The sequence below is a fragment of the Tursiops truncatus genome, chromosome 5, assembly GCF_011762595.2.
Source record: "Tursiops truncatus isolate mTurTru1 chromosome 5, mTurTru1.mat.Y, whole genome shotgun sequence".
In the NCBI taxonomy this organism is placed as follows: domain Eukaryota; kingdom Metazoa; phylum Chordata; class Mammalia; order Artiodactyla; family Delphinidae; genus Tursiops; species Tursiops truncatus.
Genome location: NC_047038.1, coordinates 85,608,804 through 85,624,741, shown reverse-complemented (window position 1 = coordinate 85,624,741; position 15,938 = coordinate 85,608,804). Strand labels below are relative to the sequence as shown.

The window sequence follows — 15,938 nt, the reverse complement described above, 5'->3', positions numbered from 1 at the left end:
GCCTTTGCCTCCATCTTCTCATCTATAAACTTGCAATGATAATGTTTGTTATTCCTGAAGTCACAGAAATACCATGAAGATACACAGGAAAATAGAATATGGAACATATAGGCCATAACCTCTTAGAAAGCCAGCAAATTGTGCATATGCGTTGGAAACCTGAAAGCATTAATGTGAGTAACTGGTGGTAGAAAAAGCTATAACCTTGAAGTTTTCCAAATTTCCAAATATAAAAAGAGCAGTGTTTACTAGTACTTAGGAAAGGCCCATTTAGTAGAAAGCTCAGTAGAATCCTCAAGGCAATTCTTACAGACAAAAACATTGCTCTCCAGCAAAACTTAATTTGGGGGACTTCAAATGAATGGAGAACCACAGAAATTCTAGACCAAGTCTAGAAACAACCCTGCAGCCCAAGATTTATCCATAATTTGTCAAGAATCTGTGTTTTGGCTTGACAAATAAGTGTGTGGTGTGGGTCTTTCACGTGATGTAATGTGTCAGAGCAAAATTAAAATCAGCTCCTTTGAATTGCAAACACCATGGCTGTGGAAGAGCGGCTCACTGCCTACCTGTTGTTGATGTGGGTTCCAGTTATCATCATGTTACTTGTAGCATGTACTGACCTGAATATGATTACTCCCAACTCAGAAGTGTGTTAGAGAGTCACTTTCAAAACTAAGGTGTTAATGTTTCTTTTCACTTCTAGACGTGGAAAGTAAAAGCATTTGGTCAAAACTGGAAATGGGAAACAGCTAGTTACTTGTGTATGGGTAGTTTAGTTCCAGGTGTAATCATTCTCTTTCCTTAAAAATTCAATTACACTCCCAACTATTACACTCACCCTGGTATCATTCCTGGAAAGGGGTGATTTGCATCTTGCTCAAACTAAGCTGAAGAAGTTTTAACTGAAGAAGTCTAACATTATACTATTTTCCATTTTAATTTATTACTAACATGTGACATATTAAAATACCTCTTTTTATTTCACTTCCCTTCATTGCACTTCAGAGATGTTGTGTTTTTATAAATTGAAGGTTTGTGGCAACGCTGTAGTGTCAGATAATTTTTAGCATGTTTTAGCAATGAAGTATTTTAAAATTATATATATATATATATATATAGTTTTTTCAAGACGTAATGCTATTGCACACTTAATGGACTACAGTATAGTGTAAAAGTAAACTTTTATATGCACTGGGAAATCAAAAACTTTGTGACTTGCTTTATTGCAATATTCACCTTATTGCAGTGGTCTGGAACCGAACCCACAATATCTCCAAGGTATGCCTACATTTAAAAACATAAAATAAGAAATTTACTACCTTAAAACTATATTTGACTGAAAATTGAGTTCCTTTCATAAGTAAGTACTGAGAATCTGACCTGAGAAATTGATTCTTCACCATATAATGATTTAGGTATGCCTTTAAGGGTATCCCTGAATTGGATATTCTCAAGAGCTCCCACTTTGTAGAGTTCATTATCACTAGTTTCCCAAGTGAAATTTATAGAAAGTAAGTAGAAAGAAACATTCTTATTGTGTATAATGAGAAATTAGATACAAAGAATATGAGTCTGAGAAACATGGCATTGGTAGAAATAAGTAAAACCAATCTACCCTCATTCTACTCATTAAGCCCTTTTATTTTGAAAAACATCACAGTTTTCATGCAACTGTCCGTCAGCTTAAGTTTAAATGTTTGTATTTCCTTTATCAGATTTCTAACTTTGTTGGAAATGACAGAATTTAATCTTAGATTCTGTCCAATAATTGGCCTTTACCAATATTCAGCCGGTGTTTGATAAGAATATACAGTAGTTTATACCTCAGAAAAAAATAATTTTAATAATTTAGGAACCATGTTTTAGAAGTATTTTAAATATAGTTTATGTGGTAGTTTTCAAAGTTTTTTTTTTTTTTCCATTCCCAAACCCTTTGACCAAAGAAAGGCTTATGCGAAATCTTAAATAAAGAGAAGAGATAGGGCTTCCCTGGTGGCGCAGTGGTTGAGAGTCCGCCTGCCGATGCAGAGGACACAGGTTCGTGCCCCGGTCCGGGAGGATCCCACATGCCGCAGAGCGGCTGGGCCCGTGAGCCATGGCCGCTGGGCCTGCGCGTCTGGAACCTGTGCTCCGTAACGGGAGAGGCCACAGCAGTAAGAGGCCCGCGTACCGGTAACAAAAAAAAAAAGAGAAGAGATAAAAGCAGACCTGTTCTGGTTGAGCCTGGGTTTGAACCTGAAGACCCCATCTAGTTGCTCCCTCTTTCCCCTCTTTCTCTATTTCCTTAAATAAAATCCAAAGAAGCTTTATCCTGCACCATTGGAAAACCACTGTTCTGTATTAATACAAATGATTTGTGAGTTTTGATCATCCAATATTTGTGCCTTAATTACCTACTGCTTGTATTACCCACCTAATCAGCGGTTGCCTATAAATCTCTACAAAAACTGTACACATATTCTGTTATATCAGATAACCACTTTCCTGACTGATCTATATGCTCAAGTTTCTAGAATCCATATGCGGTCAGTATCCTCTGATAATTTCTGGTCATTGAGACCAACCAGAAGAATATCAAATTATCATTCTTTGCTCTATTTTGTTTTTCAGCAATGAGCTCATCGACAGGGAAGCTAACTGTCCAAGCATGTAAGTCTAGTTAGCTTGTAAAAACAAGTTCAATTTCCGTATCAGGGAGGATAATATCTTCAAATATTACCTCATAATCTCCCACCCATGTCCCACATTTTCTTTGGGAGAGAATAACAATTGAGTAAGAGATGAAAATACTTTTTTTCCCTAAGACCAATCTTTTTGTAATGTTCAAGAAAAACATTTTACATGGTGGGAATTTGGGGGCAGTTTGAAGAAATTATATATTTCTGGTTTGGAATAAATAAACTTGCCTTGCTAATTTTTTGAATGCTATGAAATATGCTTTCTACTGAGAAATAAAATGAGAAAGTGATAAATGGGAAAGAGATAGACCCCATAATTTGTGACTGACCTATAAAATTTACTTATTATACCCATCTTGATGGTTGACAGCAGCTCCACTCACTCACTTTATATCACTGTGACCTAAATTTTGAAAGATTTTATAATAGCAGTGATGAATTTTAGGAAAGTTGTTCTTTCATTTTCATCTGTGTCTTGCAAACACACTATACATTTTATTCATTCATTCAATAAATAATTTTTTAACATCTACCAAGTGCCAGAAAGTGAATACAAGTGTCAATAAGACATGATTCCTCCTCTAAAGTTAGGAGTTTGAAGGTAGGGGAAGACATAAATAAATCAGGAAATGTTAAAACAGTGTGATAAACGCTATGACAGAGACAGAGCACAGTGCTATGAAAGTCAATCAGAGCCACCTAACCTGGTCTTGTGGGGTCACAAAGTGATCCTTGAGGTGAAAGGAAAGACAGAAAATCAAGTGACAAGTGGAATGAGTGTCTCGGGCAGGGGGAGCAGAATGTAAAAATGTCTTCAGAAAAGCAAGAACATGGTCATTTCTTGTCATTGAAAAATGTCAGTGTGGCTGTAATACAGAATAGGGTGGGCATGGGAAAGGGGTGTGATTAATAATGATCAAGGACCAGAACCATGCTGAAGCATTTCGACCTTGTTTGGAGGGCAATGAGAAGTCACTGAAGGGTTTTACACACATCAGAAAGGTCACTCAGTTTTCAGTGTGGAGAATGGACTGGAAGAGCAAAGCTGGAGGCAGGGAGATGAACAGGGAAGCTATTGCAGTCCTTCAGATGAGAAAAATGGTAGTCTAAACTAGAGATGGCAGAGTGATGGGGATTTCTAAAATGACTGGCCACAGAAGGAGTGTAATCAGTACCAGTAAAGTGAATTTCCTTTTTGATACCTAATTTGTTGGAACAAGAATTGAACCTACCATGTTTTCTTTATGAGCACCATGCTTTAAACAGGCTTAATTCTTAGCAGGAACCCTAAGCATCAAACTAATCTCTGATCTGATGCACATAATAAAGTACATATTTATTCCTACCAATAGTGAATGTGATGTTTATGTGGAAACATAGAACCCTCCATCCCGAAGAGTAAGAGACTGGTCATGATACATTAACCCGTGCTCACTTTAGGAACTAGTCACTCAGAAAACTGTATGGGGGTAGGAGTTCCAAGGAATTAGCAATTACTTCTCTGACTAGTTCTTTTGGTGAGGGCTTCATGTCAAAGTAACATGGTGGGAACATCTAAAACTGGGAAACAATAATCTTAGTAGGAGCTCCCAGAACATCTGGATAATTGACACTGCAGGTCCTCAGGACATACACTTTTTGGTGTGTCAACACTTTACAGCCTTACATAGCTTTAGTAGGCAATATATATCCACATCTATAAAGGGAGGGAGTAAGCAAAACATCAACTATCAGGAAATACAGAGGATGGATATTAATATTGTACATGTTTATATAATGACATGCAAATATTGCACTGCAGTACTCTACTAGTTTCTCTGTATCAGGGATTATAGAGATGTTTCTTACAATCTAATGATGTCATCTCTTTCAGGTTGTGGTAAACGAGCTGTTCCATTAATAGTGAACAGAATAATATCCGGAGAGATTGCAGGCAAGTCTTCCTGGCCTTGGCAAGCTTCCCTTCAGCATAATGACATACATCAATGTGGCGCCACCTTGATTAGTAATACGTGGCTTGTTACCGCAGCGCACTGCTTTAGGATGTAAGTGATTGACGTTAACTTACTACTACTACTGCTACTACTACTGCTTAAAAAAAACCTCTGAGTTTTATCATCTTCTGAGTAATAATCAATGTCCCCAAATATTACTGAGGTAAAATGAGAAAAACTTCTTTCAGTTTCTTTTCTAAAATTGTGTTACACTTACACTTATTTGGAAAGTCAGTAGGGGTAGTAGTCATTATCCTAGTATCAGGTCTTTAAGGTTTTAAATAAAGAAACTGTGGCTGAACAGAGTGTGGAGAAAAGGGAACCCTCCTACACTGTTGGTGGGAATGTAAATTGGTGCAGCCACTATGGAAAACAGTATGGAGGTTCCTTAAAAAACTAAAAATAGAGCTACCATATGATCCAGCAATCCCACTCCTGGGCATACATCCAGAGAAAACTCTAATTCGGAAAGATACATGCAACCCAATGTTCACAGAAGCACTATTTACAGTAGACAAGACATGGAAACAACCTAAGTGTCCATCAACAGGTGAATGGATAAAGAAGATGTGGTATATATGTACAATGGACTATTACTCAACCATAAAAAAGAATGAAATAATGTCATATGCAGCAACATGGATGGACCTAGAGATGATCATACTAAGTGAAGTAAGTCAGACAGTGAAAGACAAGTATCATATCACTAATATGTGGAATCTAAAAAAAAGATACAAATGAACTTATTTACAAAACAGAAATAGACTCACAGACATAGAAAACAAACTTATGGCTACCAAAGGGGAAAGGGAGGAGGGATAAACTAGGAATTTGGTATTAACAGATACACACTACAATATGTAAAATAGATAAACAACAAGAACCTATGTATAGCACAGGGAACTATAATCAATATCTTGTAATTAACGCTAATGGAAAAGAATCTGAAAAAGAATATATATATATATATATATATATATATATATATATAAAATGAATCACTTTGCTGTATACCTGCAACATTATAAATCAACTATACTTCAATTTAAAAAAAAAAGAAATAATTAGGTTGAGAAACAAGTATCTATATCGGCAGTACCTGTCTCTTTGCTTATCCCTCTTGGATGATGTTAGTTCAATTAATTAGTTAAGGAACATTAATCTCATTATTAATAATACATTTTGGTGGAAGATGGTGTCCTATAAAGAACAGAGAGAGACAAGCAGACATGTGATACTAGGCATATAATTTAAACCATCTAGGCCCTATTTTCCTTAAGTATAAAACAAAGCCTTTACTAGAGGACCTTTCATTACTAGATGACCTTCCCAGTCCCTGTATGTGCCAGGATCTACCAGCTGCTCAAGCCCATAAGCTAGAAGTCACCCACACTTGGTCATCTCTCATAGGACTTATGACAACTTTGCCTCATTCACTCTTGCCCTCTAACAATCTACTCTCTGGAAAGAAACAATGTGATTTTTTTTTTAACATGAGACTACATTATGCTTGGCTTAAAATCATCCAGTGAATTGCCATATCACTTGAATAAAATCTAAGCACTTTATTCACGACGTATAAGACACTCTAAAATCTGGCCCCCGCCTACCTCGCCGATCTCATCCCCCACCGTAATTCCCTTGTGTCCTGAACTGCAGCCTGTCTGGTCTAAGCCCTTGAGATGTTTGCCTTAAAACTTGTCACCCCACCTTCTCACAGCTGACTCCTCATCAACCGTGTCTCAACCCAAATGCCATGATCTCAAGAGGCTTATCTAACTACCCCCTTGTACTCTATTCCACTGCCCTATTTTATTCATAGACCTTATCACTGTGGGAAATTATTTATCTATTCATTAATTTGTTTTGCTCTTTTTCCTTCACTGAAATCAAATACACCCACCAGCAGGGACCTTTCTATCTTGTTTGCCACTTTATCCCCGGCACTTCAAATAAGGTTCAACATGTAGATGTTTAATAAATATTTGCTGAAGAAATAAATGAATAATATTTTATGTGCTTTACAGTTCTAAAATTCAATAATTCTATACTGAATTTCAGCTCAAAGATGCCGTTTGTATACATTTTATCTTTCAAAACAGTAGCAAAAGACTATATGGTCAAAGAAAACTATCATTGCAACCAAGTGTTTTAGGGTGGAATTTTCTCCTTTATTAGCCTGCATGCAATTATTGTAATGCAGTTCATATATTCTGTTCATTTCTAATCTTTTCCAGTAAATCAAATCCACATCAATGGACTGTTAGCTTTGGAACAACAATCAACCCTCCATTAATGAAAAGAAATATCGAAAGAATTATTGTCCATGAGAGATATCACTTCCCAGCAAAAGAATACGACATTGCTGTTGTGCAATTATCATCCAGCGTCACCTTTACTGATGAGATCCGAAGAGTTTGTTTGCCAGAAGCCTCTGTGTCCTTCCAACCAAATTCAACTGTCTATGTCACAGGATTTGGAGCACTTTTTCATGGTGGTGGGTATCCCAAAATGAATCATGGAGCACTAAGCCGTATTTATGGCAGTGTGATTTAATGTCCATCAATATTATTCTGTCAGACTTTTCCACACAGTTTGGTTGGATTAGTTAGGGTAAAAGAATGGAAATCACACATAGTATGCTCTCTGATGATAATGGAATCAAACTAGATACCAGTAACAGATAATAGGAAAATCTCTAAATGCTTAAAAATTAAGCAATACACTTCTAAATAATTCATAGGTCAAAGAGAAAATCTTGAAGAAAATTTTAAGTATACATAGAATAAAATGAAAAAATATCAATACATGCAGGATGTATCTAAAACAGTAAAGAGAGAGGGAAACATAGCAAATGCATACATTAGAAAACAGGAAAGGTCTCAAATCAATAACATAAATTCTCATTTCAAGAAACTAGAAAAGAAGAGCAAAATAAACCTAAAATAAACAGGAAGAAGGAAATAATAAAGGTAAGAGTGAAAATGAATTCTATCAAAAGCAAAAAATAGAGAAAATTAATGAAATAAAAAGCTGATTCTTTGAAAAAAATCAACACTTTCTGAGAAATGTCATTAAGCATTCCCACAATAGTTGAGAAACAGTTCAGGGATGTATAGGACTTATAGGCTATACTTTTTGTTTGTTTGTTTCCTATGGGTTTTTTTTTAATTTAATTAATTTTTATTGGTGTATAGTTGATTTACAGTGTTGTGTTAGACTATAATTTTTATAACTTTTTGCCAACTAGTTTTATGAAAAATTTATGAATTTACACTGTCACCTACAATATGCATTTCAACCCTTCCCGGCACTGGACATGAATTTTTTTTTTTTTTTTTTTTTTTTTGCGGTACACGGGCCTCTCACTGTTGTGGCTTCTTCCGTTGCGGAGCACAGGCTCTGGACATGCAGGCTCAGCGGCCATGGCTCACAGGCCTAGCCACTCCGTGGCATATGGGATCTTCCTGGACCGGGGCACGAACCCGTGTCCCCTGCATCGGCAGGCAGACTCTCAACCACTGCGCCACCAGGGAAGCCCGACATGAATTATTTTTAATTGATAATGTAGTAGGCAAAAAAAATTACACCAATTATATTCAAAGAACAGAATAATTTGAGCATTTTTAAAACATTTTAGCAAACACACCTGTCCAGAAATAAATCCCGAATTGGCATTCTACAGAAATTAGTATCTATATTAGTTTTATACTGCTGTGTAACAAATTACCACAAATTTAACAACTTAAAAGAGCACACATTTATTACCTCACAGTTTCCATGAGTCAGAAGTTCAGACATAGCTTAGTTGGGTTCTCTTCTCAGGGTCTCACAAAACAGCAATCAAAGTGCTGGTTGGGGTTGTGGTCTCATCTACGGCTCTGAGTTCTCTTCCAAGCTGGTTGTTGATGGAACTCAGTTTCTTGCAGCTGCAGAGCTCATGGCTTCTTGCTTCTCCAACACCATTAGCGAAAACTCTCTGAACTTAGGGAAGGCCTAAGCCCTTTTTAAAAGGGCTCACAGGATTAGGTCAGGCCCACCTTGGAAAATCTCCCTTTTTATGAACTCACTGTCAGACTGACTACATCTTAATTAATCTGCAAAATTCCCTCTCCTGTGCCACAGAACATAACCTAATCATAAGAATGACATCCATAATATTCACAGATCCCACCCATACCTCAGAGAAAGGAGATCACATAGGAATCTTGGGGATCATAGTAGAATTCTGTCTACTACAGGGTCAGTTTCCCAATCAGCATATGGTTGATATAAAGAAACTCTGAATGCTTGTGATATTATTGTTTTCCATCATAAATAGTTGTCTTCTGCATTAATACTGGTTTCTATAACTCAGGATCTAGTTTATGATCTGGAGTCCCAAAATTGTAAGAGGTAATGAAATCATTGCCTTTAAATGTCATCATGTATGTGAAAGTTCTTCATAAAATGTAAAGGATAAAGTAAATGTATATAGTTATTTTATCAAGCCAGGGAAGCAAACTAGGCCTGAGAAGTTTCTGGGAACAATCTGGAATCTAGAAATACAAACTTTATTTTTTAAAAAATGCCGTCCTGGGCTTCCCTGATGGCGCAGTGGCTGGGAGTCCGCCTGCTGATGCGGGGGACACGGGTTCGTGCCCTGGTCCGGGAGGACCCCGCGTGCCGCAGAGCGGCTGGGCCCGTAAGCCATGGCCGCTGGGCCTGCGCGTCCGGAGCCTGTGCTCCGCGACGGGAGAGGCCGCGGCAGTGAGAGGCCTGTGTACCGCAAAAAAAAATAACAATAAAATAAAATAAATAAATAAATAAAAATTAAAAATGCCGTCCTAAATACATTAACTGATTGTTTTTTAAGGTACAAAGGTTCCAGAAAAAGAAACAAAATGTTTTTCTTGCTAGTATAGGTATTTATAAAAATGAGATAAGGACGATTATCATTTACATATACCAGATATTAAACAGAATTTTTTTTCTTTAGGAGCTGCTTACATTAACCTCATCCTGTATCAACAATTTTAGTATGAAAAAAAAATCGGGAAAAGGTCCACACTTCATTCTAGCTAAGATGTTTACTGTAAACACTAAAATTACTTTGTTTTTCCTTAAGGGGAATCCCAAAATGATCTTCATGAAGCCAGACTGAAAATCATAAGTGATGATGTGTGCAAGCAGCCACATATGTATGGCAGACATATAAAATTTGGGATGTTTTGTGCTGGCTATCTGGAAGGAATTTATGATGCCTGTCTGGTAGGTGGAGAGAGATTATTTTGATATCATGACCTCAAAAAATGTATCTGGCTCAAAATGCTCTTTATTTTAGTAAAATACAGAGATCTTGTCTGTTCAAAAATTTATAAATGCAAATCTCAAACACATATTTTTAAATGTTTTATTAAGCAAAACAAAATAAGCAAAGAGTTTCTTTGATGCTATCAACCAACCAATAAAATTAAATTTTCTTAATACCAAAAATCCACAGGTTCATAAAGCAGAGTCCCTTTCCTTAAAGAGCTCACATTTAGAAAGGAAACAATGATGAACAATGAACTATGATGTAATGTTATAAATTATATAACAGAGAACAAAAACTTTTATTAAAGTATAGTTGATTTACAATATTGTATTAGTTTCAAGTGTGGAGAACAAACATTTTTAGCTTGAAGGAACATTTCTGGAACAAGTATTAGAGAGACGATACTTCAATGAGGCCTGAAGGATAAAGAGCACTTACCCTATAGAATAAGAGGGGAATATTATAGAAAAGAGAAAAAGCATAGCTAAAATTCTGAAGGTGTGAAATTATAATTCATATTTGAGGCAACTCCAAGTACTCTGTTGGGTCTCAGCCTAAGGAGGATGAGAGGTGAGAAGCTGTTAATGCTAAGAAGGTGGATTAGGCCATGGTGTGAATATCTAGTCCCCTTTCCAGTGGCCTACTCTGTTGTCCAGCATCTATCCTGCATGTATATTTTTGGACAAAGGAGTAAAGTGTGTTTCTTCCTGGAGGCACTTGCTTTATAATGAGAGATTCCTGAAAACTCCAAGGAGGTGATTCCACATGCTAAAATGATGGGAATTGTATTGTTATCAGGTGGCAGAAAGCCCTGCGCAGAGTCCCACCAATTACACAACATAGACAACCTCTGTCAGAAAAATAGCAGGGAGTTTTGCAAGCATACACGCTGGGCAAGAGCAGAATCTAGCCCCAGTTGCTGAGAATGTGGAGGAGATATCTAAAATTCAGGGAATCCAAAGAGAGGTTCATGCCATGACAGGCAAGTGGGAGGTGGTGACAGGAACACACTGAAAATGAGAATCTAGATGAACAGTAAGATCAGTGATAAGCCTCTGGAATGACTGGTGGTCATAAAGAGCTTTCACTGGACTGGGGAGCAGAGGTAAGATTCCTGCCCCATGACTGTTCAGTACATAATAAGGCAAAGCTCTAGTCATAGAAAAATTGGGGAAGTTATCGAGGAAGTGACTCAGGCACAGGGGTCTAAGCAGGAATACAGGGATTGCTACTGGGGTACATCGGGAGGTGCTTTGTCTGATAAAACAGAAGCTCAGGCACCTTACTTGAAGTCAGAAAAAACTAACATCAGATTGACTTTCTGTGTTGTGTACTTGAAATTTGCTAAGAGTAGACCTTAAGCATTCTTACTACACACATACACCCACACACACACAAAGTATTGTGAGGTGATGGGTGTGTTAATTAACCTGATTGTGGTAATCATTTCACAAAGTATATATGTCAAATTATCACGATGTACACTTTAAATATATATGTTTATTTGTGAATTATTCATCTATAAAGTTGAAAAAATAAAATGTGGAAATTGAATTTTATAACTTTTGAAACCCATGTTTCAACTAATTATCCTAGAATTGGTAATCCATACATATACTGTCTAATAATAAAATATGTGGTTCATCAAACTATCTTAAGTAACAAGTTTTACATTTAGCTAATTTTCTTTCTCTTTTTTCTTTTTTTAATTTCAGGGTGATTCTGGGGGACCTTTAGTTGGAAAGGATCTTAAAGATACCTGGTATCTCATTGGAATTGTGAGCTGGGGAGATAACTGTGGGCAAAAGAACAAACCTGGAGTCTACACAAAAGTGGCTTATTACCGAAACTGGATTACTTCAAGAACGGGCCTCTAATTCACTATTACAAGTTAAACATTGAGAGCTGTATGCAGGTCATACATGTATGAGAATCCATATATTCTGTGGTTGTAGTACAATGAAGTGAGATTAAATGATATGTTTTATTTCAGAATCACTTTAATCAATCAAAATCCCATAGCCAATTTGTAAAGGATTTAAATTTATAAGGTAGTGGGTAAGTTTAGCCTGGCTTGAAAAATACAGCAGAGATACTGAGCTCTTTAAATCAGCAAGCTAGAGTATAAAAGAGGAGCAATGCAAATTTTTGAGGATAATCTGTATGATTTTTAGAGTGTCTTTTTCCCTTAAGTGAGAAACTTTTTGAACTCTGAGTTTAGGAAACCCTTACATAATTTTCTATCATTTCTCTAGAGGTCACAAATACTTTTTTCTAGTTCTTACAGATTTTCCAAAGAAATTTTCCATACTTTCAATTTATAAACCCATTGGAGGGATCCTAATTTTTTTAAAAGTTATATCTAGGAAACAAAATATGGTGATAAATCAAGCCAGAGATCTTATAACCTTTGCTGCAAAATCTCCCTAATTTTTCAGTGATTCTTTAACATACATACACACACACACACACACACACACACACACACACACACAGAGAATATCCCTACCTTCAGATATACCCAGAAAAAGCCTGCTTAATGAATATATACAGTAATTAGCTAATCAAAGATGTATTTTTGTTACAAAAATTGGGGGGAAGGTGATAGTAACTTCATGAGCAGTCCGAAAAAAATGGCACAAAAATTGGATATTTTATAGATGCGTTTACATGTTTGGACCACCAGGAGGCAGCTTTGTACATTATTGTTGTACGCTTAAATGCCTAGAAAAAATGAGAATTTGTTCATATGTTGAAGAATTAATGAGCATTATCCTTTCACACAGAAAGAAAAAGTTTATTCCTGTGTATTGCTGCAGCCAATTATCTCCTAAGCCTTGCAGCAACAGCCTGACTATTGCAACCATGAAACAATAGTTTTTGTTTTAATTTAATAAATATAAATTTTGAGGACCAACCATATAGAACACATGAACAAAGTGATTAAATGAACCCCCTAAGTGTCTCATGAAGACATTAGGTGAGTCAGGCTCATGTATTCCATGATACAATTAAATGAAGATTTTGTGGAAACTGTTACTCTGTGTGACAATGCTGACTAAACATCAGGGTTTATAGGTGGGGCGTCGTTTACTCATGCAGTCCAGATATAAGCCAAACTGTTAGAAAATTGAGTGATTTTATAACAATCTCCCCCATGTCCTATTAATAAGGCATAAAAATAATCCTAAAAGCAACGAAGACCCAACGCAGCCAAAAATAAAATAATTTTTTTAAAAATCCTAAAATAATCTAAAAGAGATTTAAAATTTATTCACCATAAAAATTGATCCATAACTTAGACTCACAGAATTTTAAAGCTTAAGAGACTACACGTCATATGGGCCAGTACACTTAGGGTTCAAAGAACTGAAGCCAGGAAAAGTAAATAACTTTGTGAAGTTGTAGGTAATTTGTATCCCCAGTGGGCCTAGAACCCAGGTACAAATTTCACAGGCCCTTTTCTTACAAAGTATCTTTATGATTGTCTATATTTATTGAATCATCAGCTGTATAAAAATTTCAGTGAGTTCTATTGAATCTGTTTTAAATTGAATTTTAAACGGTGTGATTCACTTAGGCGGCTGGCTGCCAATTCTCTGAAGTCACTTCAAGATAAAGCTGCTTTTTCTTATATAAAAATATACATAGGCATATAAATTATTCGATATTATGGTGGCAAGATATAATTCTGATTTCTAGTGTTAAGGTTCAAGAAATGATCTTAGAGTTATAACTTTATATTTCTAAACTGTTTTGTGAAGCACTTAATCCTGGGTCACATGTAAACAAATACTGATATATTATTTAAAATCTAGTAAAGTTGGTGATCAGAGCATTCTACAAATAATATCATTGAATCTGTGTTAGGCCAATAGCATGAACCTTTCTTTCAACTTCTGTTAAAAATTGCATTTCTTTTAAATAACTAGTTTGGGTCACTCTGAAGCAGAATTTCTCAACTTTGGCACTTTTGACTTTCTGGTCTGGATAGTTCTTTGTTTTAAGAGGCTACTCCATGCATTGTAGAATTTTAGCAGCACCCCTGACCTCTGCCTTCTAGATGCCTGAAATACACTCCTTCCCCCCAAATTATGATAACCAAAAATGTCTCCAGACATTGGCAAATGTCTCCTAAGGGGTGAACTTGTTCCCTTTTGAGAACTACTGTTCCAAAGACATTTGATTATTTTCAGAAATGCCAGCGATATCTCAAAATTATGACACTGAGCATTCAAAAACTATAGTCTCCTGGTCAAACTGTATGTTCACTATCATGTTCCTAAAAGAAACAGCAGAATAAGTGACTGATGCTTTAGTCAGTGGCTATTTCAAATACAGAGTGATCTTCCCACACACAATGTGCCTAGCGTTTCTCTCATACTCCTGCCTACAGTATATTCATAGAGAACCATCAACCACTACTATGAAGATAGCTTTTCTATGAATATACCCTCTAGTAGAGTTTCTCTATCTTGACCACAATCCACAGCAAGAAATATATTTTACATCACAGCTCCATAAATATGTTACAAAATACTATGTATGAAAAAATGAAACAGAAGTTTCATAAAACAATACCCACCTTATTAAATACAATAAAATCTAATATTTCTATTCTATTCTATTTCATATTTTTAAATGCTTGCCCCACCAACTAAATTGATTTCACAATCTAACAAGTCAGTTAGATTGTGAATCTGCAGTTCCTATAACATATTCTGGAATGATCATTCACTATTATTAACGCCATATTGTTATTACCTCACCTCTTCCCACTGCGTTCCCCACCTTCAACCTCTCTCTACTGCATTTAGCAAATTGTAGCTAGATTATAATGCTATTCAATAATGCTATTCTCACGCACTCAAATCTTCACTGATTTCCCCTTTGCCTGACAAATAGAGTCTAAATTCACATCACCATAGCTTGTAAGGTCCTTTACAATCTGCCAACAACGAATAAAATTTTTGTTTCACTTGTACTCAGTGCTCTTATAACACTGAATGTTACTCTTTATTTCCTGAACACATATATAGTGGGGCATGCAATGTTCTCTTCACTCTATAAGATCTAGCTCAAATATCACTTCTACTGAGAATACCTTTTTTATCCCAGATAAAATTACTCTTTTTGAATGTTTTTATTCTTCCCCTAGAGCATTTCTCATACTTTACTCTGTATTACAGCTTATATGTAAATTTATTATCTCTGCAAACATTTTAAGTTCCATTAAAGACTGCTTTGCTCATTTTTGTATTCCCTACAGTATTTAGGACAATATGCTGTATATATTGTGTTTAGTGAAGGAATAAATTAATAGAGGTTAATTATGATTTCTATGAAGGAAAGACACCTCAGTTCTCAGTTGTTAACTGCTTCCCCCAGGTCACCTTCTTTTACGCGCTTTACAATCTGTGCTGGTCCTGCTTTGCACATTCTTGAACGTTTCTAAAGATCTCCTGCTCTCTGCCTACACCAGAAGCAATCAAATTACAGTAAGGCAAGTCCCTGACATTTCAGGACCCCCTATAAATCAAAAACTTTTCCCTATATCCCTTAAATGAGCACATTCCAAACCCATAGGGATATTTGGAAATAAGGCCAAAAAGCAAATCTCCCATTTCCTTTTTTTTGTTTTTATTTGATCTACAAGGACTGTCCCTTTCCTCCTTTTTCTTTCATGGACCTCACAAAAGAGGTCTGGGTACTTCCAAAAAGCCTTGTTAGATATCCATGGTTATTTTTTTCTGATCAAAGCCCTTCTTTGTTGAATTTGCCTAATGAGAAACAATAGAGATAAAACTAAAAATCATATACAATATCTATTTTTGAAAGCTCACAGAAATAAAAGGATTAGAATTTCATGAAAAACATGACATTTGGTTCAACAATTTTAATTATCCATAAGCCTGTCCTTTCATATCCATTAGTAATCAAGATTTAACTGATTAACTTTTTAAAACT

General features: G+C 36.0%; 1 protein-coding gene across 11 annotated transcripts in view; it reads left to right on the top strand.

The window, feature by feature from the left end:
• The window catches only part of TMPRSS11A (transmembrane serine protease 11A), a 54,329-nt gene extending 39,107 nt beyond the window's left edge, over positions 1 to 15,222 (top strand). For 7 of the 11 annotated variants that reach the window (XM_019928088.3, XM_019928092.3, XM_019928094.3 and 4 more), the window contains 5 exons: positions 2,614 to 2,652; positions 4,555 to 4,726; positions 6,913 to 7,172; positions 9,783 to 9,925; positions 11,687 to 15,222. In XM_019928088.3, the coding sequence (XP_019783647.1) occupies positions 2,614 to 2,652; positions 4,555 to 4,726; positions 6,913 to 7,172; positions 9,783 to 9,925; positions 11,687 to 11,848 (776 nt within the window). In that variant the 3' untranslated portion in view covers positions 11,849 to 15,222. The remainder of the gene's footprint in view (positions 1 to 2,613; positions 2,653 to 4,554; positions 4,727 to 6,912; positions 7,173 to 9,782; positions 9,926 to 11,686) is intronic. The other 4 variants (XM_073805316.1, XM_073805313.1, XM_073805312.1 and 1 more) reach the window with 3 other exon arrangements.
• Positions 15,223 to 15,938: the final 716 nt, after the last annotated feature.